General features: G+C 57.9%; 1 protein-coding gene across 2 annotated transcripts in view; it reads left to right on the forward strand.

Annotated features, from left to right (window-relative positions):
- The window catches only part of SPNS2 (SPNS lysolipid transporter 2, sphingosine-1-phosphate), a 40,405-nt gene that overhangs the window by 26,639 nt on the left and 1,658 nt on the right, over nucleotides 1–12,108 (forward strand). Inside the window, exons 4-12 of one of the 2 annotated variants that reach the window (XR_008515246.2) lie at nucleotides 5,415–5,566; nucleotides 5,835–5,901; nucleotides 7,329–7,471; nucleotides 7,764–7,916; nucleotides 8,030–8,219; nucleotides 8,577–8,642; nucleotides 10,862–10,960; nucleotides 11,049–11,212; nucleotides 11,714–11,942. Coding sequence is in view for 1 of the 2 variants with exons in the window: in XM_009251154.4 (XP_009249429.2) it covers nucleotides 5,415–5,566; nucleotides 5,835–5,901; nucleotides 7,329–7,471; nucleotides 7,764–7,916; nucleotides 8,030–8,219; nucleotides 8,577–8,642; nucleotides 10,862–10,960; nucleotides 11,049–11,212; nucleotides 11,714–11,756 (1,077 nt within the window). In the remaining variant the exon portion in view is untranslated. The remainder of the gene's footprint in view (nucleotides 1–5,414; nucleotides 5,567–5,834; nucleotides 5,902–7,328; nucleotides 7,472–7,763; nucleotides 7,917–8,029; nucleotides 8,220–8,576; nucleotides 8,643–10,861; nucleotides 10,961–11,048; nucleotides 11,213–11,713; nucleotides 11,943–12,108) is intronic. The other variant, XM_009251154.4, reaches the window with a different exon arrangement.

Consider the following 12,108-nt stretch of genomic DNA (forward strand, 5'->3'; position numbering starts at 1 on the left):
GCCCAGCCCGGCTTCTCCCCAACCCCTCTGTCCTGGTCCCTCCGGTGAGTAGCTAGTCTTATTGGCCTGTTGAAGAATCCAGCCCGGGGCTTCCAGCTCCTTTGCTTGAACCCCACTGTCTTCCCAGTGCAGAAGGACGAGGTGGTCTTTGGGTACTTTTATAAACCAGCCCTGCGGCTGGGGCCTTCCCCACGCTGGCCTGACTGACAGCCTTCCAGCCCATGTGGCCTCCTGACTCTTTCTGAGCGTCCCTCTGATTTGGGATGGATGCAAAGAACAAGTCTGGCCTAGGAGTGAGGGGCTTGCGTCCTAGTCCTGGCTCTGCCATTATCTGGCTGTGTGACCCTGGGGGAGTCACTACCCCTCTCTGGTTCTTGCTCAGTTTGTGCTTGGTCTGATGACCAGCTAACTTCTTGGATCGACATCCCAGAGAAGCAAACATCAGTTCAACACAAACAAGAGTCTTCTCATTTAGCTCCCACAGGCCTGGGCTTGAATATCCCAACTTTGTTTCCTACTCAGCTTTGTGACCTGGAGGAACTTAATCTCTCTGAGCCTCAGTTTCCTCATCTTTAAAATGGGGATAATACTTCCCAACTCAAAGGTTGCCCTTGAGAAGTAGCTGAGCTGTGAAGGTCCAGACCCTGGAACACGGCGAGCGCTCAGCCAGTCATTGTTTCTGTTCCTCCTTCCAAAGATGAGACTGCTGCCTTGTGAGGTAGTGAGTTCCCCCATCTCGAGGCATATTCAAGCAGAGAGTGGCAATCACATGGCGGCTGCTATAGAGAAAGATGAAGGAAAAAGGGGAGAGCATGATCTGTCTTCAAGGAGCTTTCAGGATAGCCCTGTCCTTGGGAGTACCCAGCCTTCGGAGTAGGAAGATTTGACAGGAGCTCCTGTGCTCAGAGCCTTCAGGAGGTGTAGAAAAAGTGCTGAGAGTCCTCACTGAAGAGACAACAGTCTCTTGAAATCCATGGGGTCAGGGAAGGCTTCCTGGAGGAGGTGGCATTTGCACTGGGCAGGCAGGACTGTGAGATTAGGCCTTTTGGTGAAGGTAGCATGGGCAGAGGGAGCCAACCCACTGATGCAGAAATGGTGGAGTGTGTTGAAAGATTGAGGATTGGGCCAGGTGTGATGGCTCACGCCTGTAATCCCAGCTCTTTGGAAGGCCAAGGCGGGTGGATCCCCTGAGGTCAGGAGTTCGAGACCAGCCTGGCCAACATGGAGAAACCCCATCTGTACTAAAAATACAAAAATTAGCCGGGCATGGTGGTGCATGCCTATAATCCCAGCTACTTGGAAGGCTGAGGCAGGAGAATCGCTTGAACCTCGAAGGCGGAGGTTGCAGTGAGCAGAGATCGCACCACTGCACTCCAGCCTGGGTGACAAGAGCAAAACTCCATCTCAAAAAAAAAAAAAAAAGAAAAAAAGAAAGAAAGATTGAGGATTGCATTTTCACTGGAAAGAAAGCAGGGACTGGGTCATGGAGAACCTTGAATGCCAGGCTAGAGAGCCTGGGCTTCCTTCTGTGGCAGTGCTGAGCTCTGGAAAAGTTTGAAGAACAATGGCAGGGTCAGATTTGGGTTGATGGTGGGGACACTGGAGGGAGAGCAGAGAGAATCAGCAGGTTTGCCAAGGACATCCTTGCTTCATGGGGGAGGGTCAGGTCAGGAAAAGCTCCAGGCCCAGGATGGCAAGCAGAACCTGGTGGCCACAGTCAAAAATAAAGACTGGACCAGAAGCCTCTAGGGCCCCTCAGGACCTCGTCTTGCCCCTGGTCACCAACCTCTGAGGCTGCTCCTGGGACTGACCAGTAAGTCTAGGACCACCATGCCAGGTCCGGGTCCATCTCTGGGTGTGTGGAAGGAGACAGAAGATAAGCAAAGGCAGAGAGAGAAACAGGTCACCTCCAATGAATCCATAAATGAATTGCAACACAATTTGCATCCCATAGGGGTTTCTGGTAGACCTTGGCAATGTGATTCTGAAGTTAATTTGGCAGAGAAAATGCCCAGGAACAGCCAAGAACATTGTGAAAAAATAGCAGTGAAAGGGGATTTGCCTCTCAGTTATCAAAATACAGTGATTGTAACTAAAACAGCAGAGGGATGGGACTAAGATCAATGAGCCAGAGTCCTTATTTCTGTGGGGATTTAGTGTAGGATGAAAGTTGCATCTCAAATGAGTGGTTTGGGAAGAACTATCTATCCATCTGGATTGAAAGAAAAGTTTGGCCTGTGTTTCAAACCATCTTGCAGAATAAAGTCCCGATAGGGGAAAGTAAAGCAAAAAGCAAGCTCTTAAAATCTAGAACTATAAATCAACAAGAAAAAGACAACTAACTCAGTAGAAAAACGGGCAAGGGATAGCTACAGACAGTTTCAGGAGAAGATACCCAAATGGCCAATACGTGTAGGAAGAGACAGTGCTCAGCTTCTCTAGTAATCAGGGAAATGCAAATTAGAACAACAATGAGATACCATTTCACACCCGTCAGATTGGCAACAATTAAAAAGGCTGACAATACCAAGTGTGATCAAAGCTGTGGGGAATCGGGGACTCCAGCCCTGCTGGTGGGAGTGTAAATTGGTAGAGCCTCTTTGGAGAGCGAAACGGCAGGATATTGTAAAACTCTGTTTATCTCCCATGGCCCAGCCTTCTACTTGGGGTATATACCCAAGAGAGAAACTCCAGCTTGTAGACACATGCATGTAAGAAGCACTGTAATAGCCAAAAAAAAAAAAAGGAAGCAATCTAAATGACCATCACTGGGTGTGCACAGATTAATGGTGTATATGACTGTTTTTTTTTTTTTTTTTAGACGGAGTTTCGCTCTTGTCGCCCAGGCTGGAGTGCAATGGCACAATCTGGGCTCACTGCAACCTCCGCCTCCCAGGTTCAAGCGATTCTCCTGCCTCAGCCTCCCAAGTAGCTGGGATTACAGGCACGCGCCACCACACCCAGCTAATTTTTGTATTTTTAATAGAGATGGGGTTTCACCATGTTGACAAGGCTAGTCTCGAACTCCTGACCTCAGGTGATCCACCTGCCTCAGCCTCCTGAAGTGCTGGAATTATAGGTGTGAGCCACCATGCCTGGCCCTGTGAGACTCAACAGGAAAAGAATGAACTAGATGTTAATTAACCAGCATAAATGGGTTTCAAAAAGATAAGAATGAGGGAGCAAAAGCAAGTTACAGGATAAGATGTGTGGAAGGTTTCCTTTCATGTCCATTTTATTTTTAAATATTGTTTATTTTGAGACAGAGTTTCGCTCTTTCGCCCAGGCTGGAGTGCAGTGGCACAATCTCGGCTCACTGCAACCTCTGCCACCCCCTCCCCCACCACCGGGTTCAAGAGATTCTCCTGCCTCAGCCTCCCGTGTAGCTGCGATTATAGGCGCCTGCCACCACGCCCAGCTAATTTTTGTATTTTTAGTAGAGAAGGGGTTTCGCCATGTTGGCCAGGCTGGTCTCAAACTCCTGACCTCAGGTGATCCACTCGCCTTGACTTCCCAAAGTGCTGGATTACAGATGTGAGCCCACCATGCCCAGCCTTAAATGTGTTTTTGAGACAGGGTCTCGCTCTGTCACCTAGGCTGATATGCAGTGGTGTGATCACAGCTCACTGCAGGCTTGACTTCCTGAGCTCAACTGATCCTCCTGTCTCAGTTTCCTAAGTAGTTAGGATGCATCATGATGTCCTGCTAATTTTTATCTTTTCTTTTTTTTTTTGAAATGGAGCCTTGCTCTGTCACCCAGGCTGGAGTGCAGTGGTGCAATCTTGGCTCACTGCAACCTCCGCCTCCCGGGTTCAAGCAACTCTCTGCCTCAGCCTCTCCAGTAGCTAGGATCACAGGCGCCCGCCACCACGCCCAGCTAATTTTTGTATTTTTAGTAGAGATGGGGCTTCACTATCTTGGCCAGGCTGGTCTTGAACTCCTGGCCTTGTGATCCACCCGCCTTGGCCTCCCAAAGTGCTGGGATTACAGGCGTGAGCCACTGCGCCTGGCCTGATTTTTATCTTATTTTTAAATTTTTTTAGAGACAAGGCCTCACTGTTACCCAGGCTGGTCTCGAACTCCTGGCCTCAAGCAATCCTCCTGCCTCAGCTTCCTAAAGTGCTGGGATTATAGGCGTGAGCCCCCATGCCCAGCCTCATGTTTGTTCTTTAAAAGCACACAGGGGGCCGGATGTGGTAGCTCATGCCTATAATCCCAGCACTTTGGGAGGCCGAGGCAGGCAGATCAAGAGCAGCCTGGCCAACATGGCAAAACCCCGTCTCTATAAAAATTCAAAAATTAGCTGGGTGTGGTGTCGGGTGTCTATAATCCCACCTCCTCAGGAGGCTGAGGCAGGAGAATCGCTTGAACCCGGGGGGCAGAGGTTGCAGTGAGTGAGATCGCGCCACTGCACTCCAGCCTGAGTGACAGAGGAAGACTCCATCTGAAAAAAAGAAAAAAAAAAGAAATCAATGCAAAAGAGAAAAATGACCCAACAGAAAAACAGGCCGAGGCTGTAGGCAGGTGATTCCCAGGAAGAGAAACAGAGGTGAGGAGCTAAGGGCAAATGGGGAGATGGGGAGAGGGAGATGGAGAAAGAGAGACAAGCATGAAGGGGTCAGAGATGGGCCAGCCCAGGCAGCACCTGCAGGCACAGCAAGCCAGGAGCGAGGTGAGCGGATGGAGGGAAGTCAGGGAGACCCGGGGGAGGGCTGGACATGGGCGATGCTGGCCAGATGGGTGGCCAGGGTGGGGCTGGGGAAAGATGACCAGGCTGGGTTCTCAGGCCCCGGGCAGCTGGGGGATGGAGGGAACAGGTCCACATCAAAGGGATCATGCTACCAGCAGCTGGCAGGGCCCCACCCTTCCCCACTCAGCCGGGCTTTGCCCTTTGGTGTGTGCAGGAGAGGGGCTCTGGGTCCCCTGGGCTTCCCTGCCAACTCCCCACTCCCCACTTCACACTGGGCCCTCAGTGCTGCCAGGGTTGGCCCAGCCACCCGGCTTGGGAGAGACACACAGAGTGGAGGGTGGTGGCTTGAGGCTCCCGAAGTGGCGTCAGAACCAGGGAGGAGGTCTCCCAGTTGGTGGAGTAGTGGAGACATAGGCTTGTGTCCCCAGTGCCTATGAGGACAGAGGGGGCCTGCCTGGGCCATACCACTCTCAAGCTGGGATAGTCCCGTCCCATACCAGCACTGGGCCGGCCAGGCCCTGTCAGACCCACTATACAGAGGGGCAAACTGAGGCCCGGAGTGGCTGGGGGAGGTGGTCTTTACGGAAGTGCAGCCCACCAGCACCCTCACCCTTCTCTCCCCTGGCTCCTGGGCCCTGCAGGAGGAGGGAGCAAAGTGGGAACTAGGGATGTGAGGCAGACGGCAGGTAGTCGGTCCCCCAGCATCCTCCACCCCTCCCCACAGTACTTCTGGCTGCTGGTCCTGTCCCGGGGGCTGGTGGGCATCGGTGAGGCCAGCTACTCCACCATCGCCCCCACTATCATTGGCGACCTCTTCACCAAGAACACGCGTACGCTCATGCTGTCCGTCTTCTACTTCGCCATCCCACTGGGCAGGTGAGAGCCGGAGATGCCAGGGTCTGGGTGAGGATCTGGGCAAGGTTCCCTTGGACTTCTGAGTTCTCCCACTCCCTGGGGTTCTAGCCGAGGCAGGTGCCCTCGAGAGCTAAACATGTGAGTGGCCAGCCTTTGAGAAACTCCTGGACCTGCTCCCTGGCCAGCTGGCTGGGTGGGGAGGCTGGGCAGCCTGCCTTGCAGACCAGTGGGCACTCCCTGTCCCCAGCCCCTGTCTCTGCTCAGCCTGACGTGTGTCTCTTCTCTGCAGTGGCCTGGGCTACATCACTGGCTCCAGCGTGAAGCAGGCAGCCGGAGACTGGCACTGGGCATTGCGGGTAAGCCCTACGTCCCTTCCCATGAGGACACCCTCCAGTCCAGACCTCGCCCCAGGGTTGCCCAGAGATGTAGTCCAGGCTAGGACCTAGGCCTCCAGGATTCCTCCCCCAGCTGCCTAGACTCTGAAATCCCTGCCCTTCCAGATTAGTCCAGATTGAGGTGTCAGAGCCAGACACAGCCCCGCCGCCCTCAGGGCCCACAAGCTGAGGGTTGGAATCTCCTGCCCGGGAGTCCCAGGTTGAGAGAACCAAGGATTCTCCCACCACGTCAGGAAATTCCAGGTCCATGGCGGTGCTTCCTGCTTCCAGCCCTGGCGCTGTGCTAGGGTAAGGCTGGGACAAGACCTCTGTGTGGGGGCCCCAGGATCTGGAGCCACTTCCTGTCTCACTGGGTTTGGGGCAAGTTACCAAGGCCCCAGGACAGTGCAATCGGAGGAAACAGAGATCCCCCGTCTCTCGGAGGAGCGGAAGCTTAAGACAAAGTGTTTTTTCCTAAAAGCAGGAAGGAAGCGGCCTCCGTGGAATTTCTTAGTGGGGGGGAGATGGGGGGGCGAGAGGGAGGTGGCAGGCAGAGGAACTCCCCAACCCAGGGGCTCCCAGTCCCGGGGGCATGGGGGAGAGTGTTCTGCGGGGCTGGTGAGATGGAATCCAGGCTGCCAGGATGTCACCCTCCCACCCAGAGAGAAGCCTGGGGCCTTGGAGGTTCTGTTCTGGAAAATGGGCTGGACACGGGGAAGATCCAAAAGGGCTCGTGAGCCTCTGTGGGGCCTGCATCGGCTCCCCACCAAATGCCAGCCCACTTGATCTGTCAGTCCGACGCTTCATACCCAGACAGCACCTTCCCAGGGCCCCACGGCTGAGGAACCTACTTGGGGAACCTGCTCCAGGAATTCTCTCCTCCCTCAAAGTCATCATCCCATCTGGCTATCTACTTATTTTCCATCCGTCTGTCCATCCATCCACCGTCCAACCGTCCGTCCATCCATCCATCCATCCATCGGTCCGTCCGTCCGTCTATCCACCCGTTCATCCATCCACTCATCTATCTGTCCATCCATTCATCCGTCTGTCCATCCCTCCATCTATCTGTCCATCTCTCCATCAACCTCTTTAGCCATCTCTTCTCTATCTATCCACCCACTGCTCCACTCACCCACCCCTCCTTCTTCCTTCAGTCTGTCTGGCTTCCCTGCACCCTCCCCCCCCTGGTCCTGCCCCTGGTCTGGACAGGCCATCTCAAGCCTCCAGTCTCCTGACCGACCTCAGCCCCAGCTTTTCTCAGCAGCCCAGTTAGGAAGGCTGGGCAGATACCTGCTCAGAGGAGAAACCTATGGCCCAGAGAAGGCATGGCTTGCCTGAGTCCCTCCTTCTGCAGCAGGGATGAGGCTCACTGGGCCCTGGTGTCCTAACTTCCTGCTCCCTGGCAGGTGTCCCCCGTCCTGGGCATGATCACAGGAACACTCATCCTCATTCTGGTCCCAGCCACTAAAAGGGGCCATGCCGACCAGCTTGGGGACCAGCTCAAGGCCCGGACCTCATGGCTCCGAGATATGAAGGCCCTGATTCGAAAGTGAGTACCGCGGGAAAGGGTGTGGCGGGAAGAGAGAGGGGTGCTGAGATGAGAGGGCCTGTCCCTGCAGGGCAGCCCACCAGCACCCTCAGCCAGACACCCCACCTCTGCTGTCTCAGTGCTGGGAGAGACATTTTGGCCCCAGAATCAATTATTCCTGCAGCCTGAACCCTCACCCCTGGAGCCTGTAAGACGAGGCATTTGGGGCCTCCTGTTCCCCCAGTGCATGGGGCTGCCTATGGGAGCTGAAGGAGGTCCCTGAGCTCAGTGTCACTGCCTGGCCTCTCCCCAGCCGCAGCTACGTCTTCTCCTCCCTGGCCACGTCGGCTGTCTCCTTCGCCACAGGGGCCCTGGGCATGTGGATTCCGCTCTACCTGCACCGCGCCCAAGTTGTGCAGAAGACAGCGGAGACGTGCAACAGCCCACCCTGTGGGGCCAAGGACAGGTGCGGCCCCGCGGGGTGGGCCCGTGGCTGGCGAGGGACCTCGGACAGGAGAGCCCCTCAGCCTTAGCCCTGAGCCGCCTCAACTCATGCCCCACTGTCCTCTGTCCCCACAGCCTCATCTTTGGGGCTATCACCTGCTTTACGGGATTTCTGGGCGTGGTCACGGGTGCAGGAGCCACGCGCTGGTGCCGCCTGAAGACCCAGCGGGCCGACCCACTGGTGTGCGCCGTGGGTATGCTGGGCTCTGCCATCTTCATCTGCCTCATCTTCGTGGCTGCCAAGAGCAGCATCGTAGGGGCCTATGTGAGTGCAGCGGGGGGAGGGCAAGGGTGCTTGAGGGGAGCTGGGCCTGGGCTGCAGGAGGGTCTGGAACAGGACATTCGGTCTGACTTGCTGGATGTTCCCTTCCCTCGGGGAGGCTCCTGTTCTCTGGCTGCCCCTGGTCATCCCCAGCCTGGCCACAGCCTGGCCAGGGCCTCTGGGTGCCTCAGGGCCAGGGGCATGGCTTGAAGTCTCTGGATAGCCCGTGAATGGATGTGGGCCCAGGAGGGGTGTGAGGTTTTGTGGGCTTCCTGCCAGCAGCCAGTGTGTAGGGAGCAGAGGCTGCGGCTGCTGCGGATGGAGGGACCGCTGATGGTGGCTTTGCATTCTCCTGGGCAGATCTGTATCTTCGTCGGGGAGACGCTGCTGTTTTCTAACTGGGCCATCACTGCAGACATCCTCATGGTGAGCCAGGCAGGCCGAGGTCACCTTGTGCTGCTGACCCAGGCCTCTTGACCTCACAGGGTGCCTGGGGAGGGCGGGTGAAGGGGCAGGAGAGCTGGTAGGGGGTTGGGGGGAAGGCAGTCCTGCCAGGAATGTGAACCCAGAGGCAGGGAGGGGATCAGAGAGTTTGGGGTCTGCCTCTGGCCAGGGCTGGAAAACAGGGTTGGGCAGGCAGAGAGAGAGAGATGTGGAGACTGAGTGGGAGGGGGCGTCTCGAGGCTCAGGTTAGTGTCTGGGAGGCTGGCAGTGCCAGGCTGGCACTGAGGTGGTGCTGCCTGCCAGCCCTCCTCCCCCGCCGGGTCTGAGCATCCATAGGCTCTGCCCTCCCTACTCAGCCTGGCTCCCAGGCGTGCCTGTGGCTGGGGCCGGGCGGACAGAGGCTGTCTTCACAGGGCCAACAATGGGCTCTAGACCAGCCAGCCGGGGACAAAGGGCTGTCTGAGCAGCCAGCAGGGGCTTGTGTCCCTGGGTGGGGATGGGAGCACCCTGGGAGGAGCCAGGAGTGGGGCTAGGAATTCGTGGCCCTCTGGGGTTAGCAGGGGTGAGTGTGACACTTGGTCCCGTGCCCAGGGATCAGCCTGGCCAGGGTCACAAGGGGACAGGGGAGAATGTCTGGGAGGTGTCAGGGCAGGCTCTGGGGCAGAGAGGAAGGACTCGGGGGTGGATTCTCAGAGTGCCCAGGTTTGGGTGCCCCAGCATGGGACAGCCCGGGAGATGAGGCTGCCAGGCACTGCGGCCCCTGCTGGCTCCTGCACTTCAGGAAGCCTGCCTTGCCTCACACCGAGCCTCCTGGCGTATGCGCTTCCCCATGGGGTGTCTCTCTGTGTCCTCCCAAGTCCAGGGGCTGGGGTGGTGGTGGGGAGGTCTGACGCAGCTCTGAGCCTCGGCACGGAGCCAGGCGGTGGCAGGGGTGCGCCAGGGTCACTGCACAGGCCCAGGGTGAAGGGAGGAGTGAGTCTGTGTGGATCAAGTAGTCTTGGTTCTGGGCAGGACCCCCTCCCCTGTCTCCACCCCCAGGGAGCCCCCTGACAGCTGCCGGCAGGGTCAGGGTCCCGGGGAAATCGTGTCCCAGTTTATTAAGTGTCACAGTTTATTCCTGCTGGAAATGGGGCCACTCGTTTCATCAGATTCAGGCCCTTTTCCACCCATCCCCAACTCTCCCGCAACGGGGTGCCCTGTGGGTGCTGGCTGCTTGCACACAATGCCCACTAAGGCTGGCACTCCGAAGAGGCGAGGCAGCTAGAGCTGGGGGCACAGGGGCTGCCTGGGCACCCACAGAGCTGGCTGTGCCTGTCCCACCCCCACCCCAGCCCCTCCTGGCCTGCCCCGCTTTGAAGCGAACCTCCTGTGGGTTGGGGCCTGCTTGGTCTGATGGGGCTCTGGGGCCCAGCAGCGCCTGGCATCCGGTGCTAAGGGTGCCCGCGGGTGGAAGCGGAGGCTCTTCCAGGCAGGGGCCTGCCTCACCAGCTCCTGTCCCAGGCCAGTCGAGGCCTTGCCTGGTCCTCAGGGAGGGGAACCAAGATGGATCTTTAGCTTGATGGGAGGTGAGGACAAGTGGCTGTGGCTGGGGTTCGGGTTCCCTTGGGACCATGTGCCTCTCTGGACCTCAGTGTCCCCGTGACCCAGGGCCAAGGGCAGAAGCCAAGGCACCCTGGTCGCAGGAATGGAGCAGGAGCCGTGCTGGAGAGGTGGCAGCATGGCCGTTCCTGATGGCTCGGGTACTCCAAGGCTTGGAGGGCTCTGGGCTAATGGCCTCTAGTGACTGGCACCCGGGCAACCCCCAAAGTATCCTTCCTTGACCACACATAGCTGGGAGGGAGGTGAAGATTCCCATTTTGGAGGGGTGTCCTGGGGGCACAGCAGGTTTGAGGCCAATGATGCTTTCAGTATGGGGCAGGTCACAGTGGTCTGGGTTGGAGGTGTGGAAGCCCCTGGGGCTGAGAGGGTAACTGCACGTGTGGGTGGGTGGGAGGGGCTCAGGGAGGAGAGGGGTGGCTGGTGGGGTGGGCAGTAGAGGGGACTGTGGGGAGGAGGGCAGGGCCCAGGGGAGAGAGGTGTCAAGACACAGGGCACGAGTGAGTCTGAGGGTGTGGGGGCTTCAGAAGTGCCATGGCCCGGGGCTGGGGCCAAGTGGGTGAGCCTGGCTCCTCTGGCCACTGACCTGCCCGCCTGTTCCGCAGTACGTGGTCATCCCCACCCGGCGGGCCACTGCCGTGGCCTTGCAGAGCTTCACCTCCCACCTGCTGGGGGATGCCGGGAGCCCCTACCTCATTGGCTTTGTGAGTAGCCCTGGGGTGGGGCTGGCCTGGGGAGAATGGGGGGCTTCAGGAGGGCTCTGCCCTGACATCCACCCCCAAATCCTTGCAGATCTCAGACCTGATCCGCCAGAGCACCAAGGACTCCCCGCTGTGGGAGTTCCTGAGCCTGGGCTACGCGCTCATGCTCTGCCCTTTTGTCGTGGTCCTGGGTGGCATGTTCTTCCTTGCCACTGCTCTCTTCTTCCTCAGCGACCGCGCCAAGGCTGAGCAGCAGTGAGTGGGGGTGAGGGGAGGCCCTGCCGTGCCCGCTGGGAAGCAGGGACCATGAAAGCCACTGTGAGCGCTGCCCTGGGGTGGGTCGGGGAGGGTACAGACCTCTGATGGACCCAGTGGGTGACCTGGTTGCTGGGGTCCAGCCCTGGGGCCTTCCCGTGCCTCTGGGGCTCAGTGCCAGGGTCAGCCTGGAGTTGTGGGAAGCCACGGTGGTGTCTGGTGGATCCAGACTTGGGTTTGTCTCTGTACTTAGTGGTTTTCAAAGCTGGGACCCCTCCCCTTCCTCTTCCTCTCACTTTCTGACTTCTTTCTCCTTTCCTCTTTACTCCTCTCTCTCCCTCCTCTCCCGACCCCTGGGCTCTCCCATCTCCCCCTGGGGCTGACGAGGTCCCTGCCCAGCACCTCCGGTCAGCTGGCCCCCACGACGCGATGTGCCAGAGCAGTGCCCGGGCCCGGCCCTCGCTGATGCACCACCCTGACCCCCGCCCGTCTCTCCCCCAGGGTGAACCAGCTGGCGATGCCGCCCGCATCTGTGAAAGTCTGAGGTGGTGAGTGTAGGCTGGGAGGCCCGTGGGGGCTCCGTGTAGAAAGGGGAAGGCAACAGGGAGCACTTTTCCTCCAGAGTCACCTCCTACCCCAGCACATCCCACCAACCCTGGGCTTGGTCTCTGAAGATGTTGCCAGAATTTACTGATGGAGCCATGGGTGGGACAGCAGCCTGCTCCTTCCAGTAAATTAGCTCCCCTTTCCTTCCTTCCAAGGGCTGGGTGGGGCCTCGCATAGGTCAGGGCCAGGACTGGCCAGGAACTCCCCACTCTGTCCGGACTTCTGTTCTCCCAAATCCTCCTGGATGTACCAGGGCCTGACTCCTTGGCCCTTCCCTCTGGGAGCTATAG

The sequence above is a fragment of the Pongo abelii genome, chromosome 19 (assembly GCF_028885655.2).
Source record: "Pongo abelii isolate AG06213 chromosome 19, NHGRI_mPonAbe1-v2.0_pri, whole genome shotgun sequence".
NCBI classification, from domain to species: domain Eukaryota; kingdom Metazoa; phylum Chordata; class Mammalia; order Primates; family Hominidae; genus Pongo; species Pongo abelii.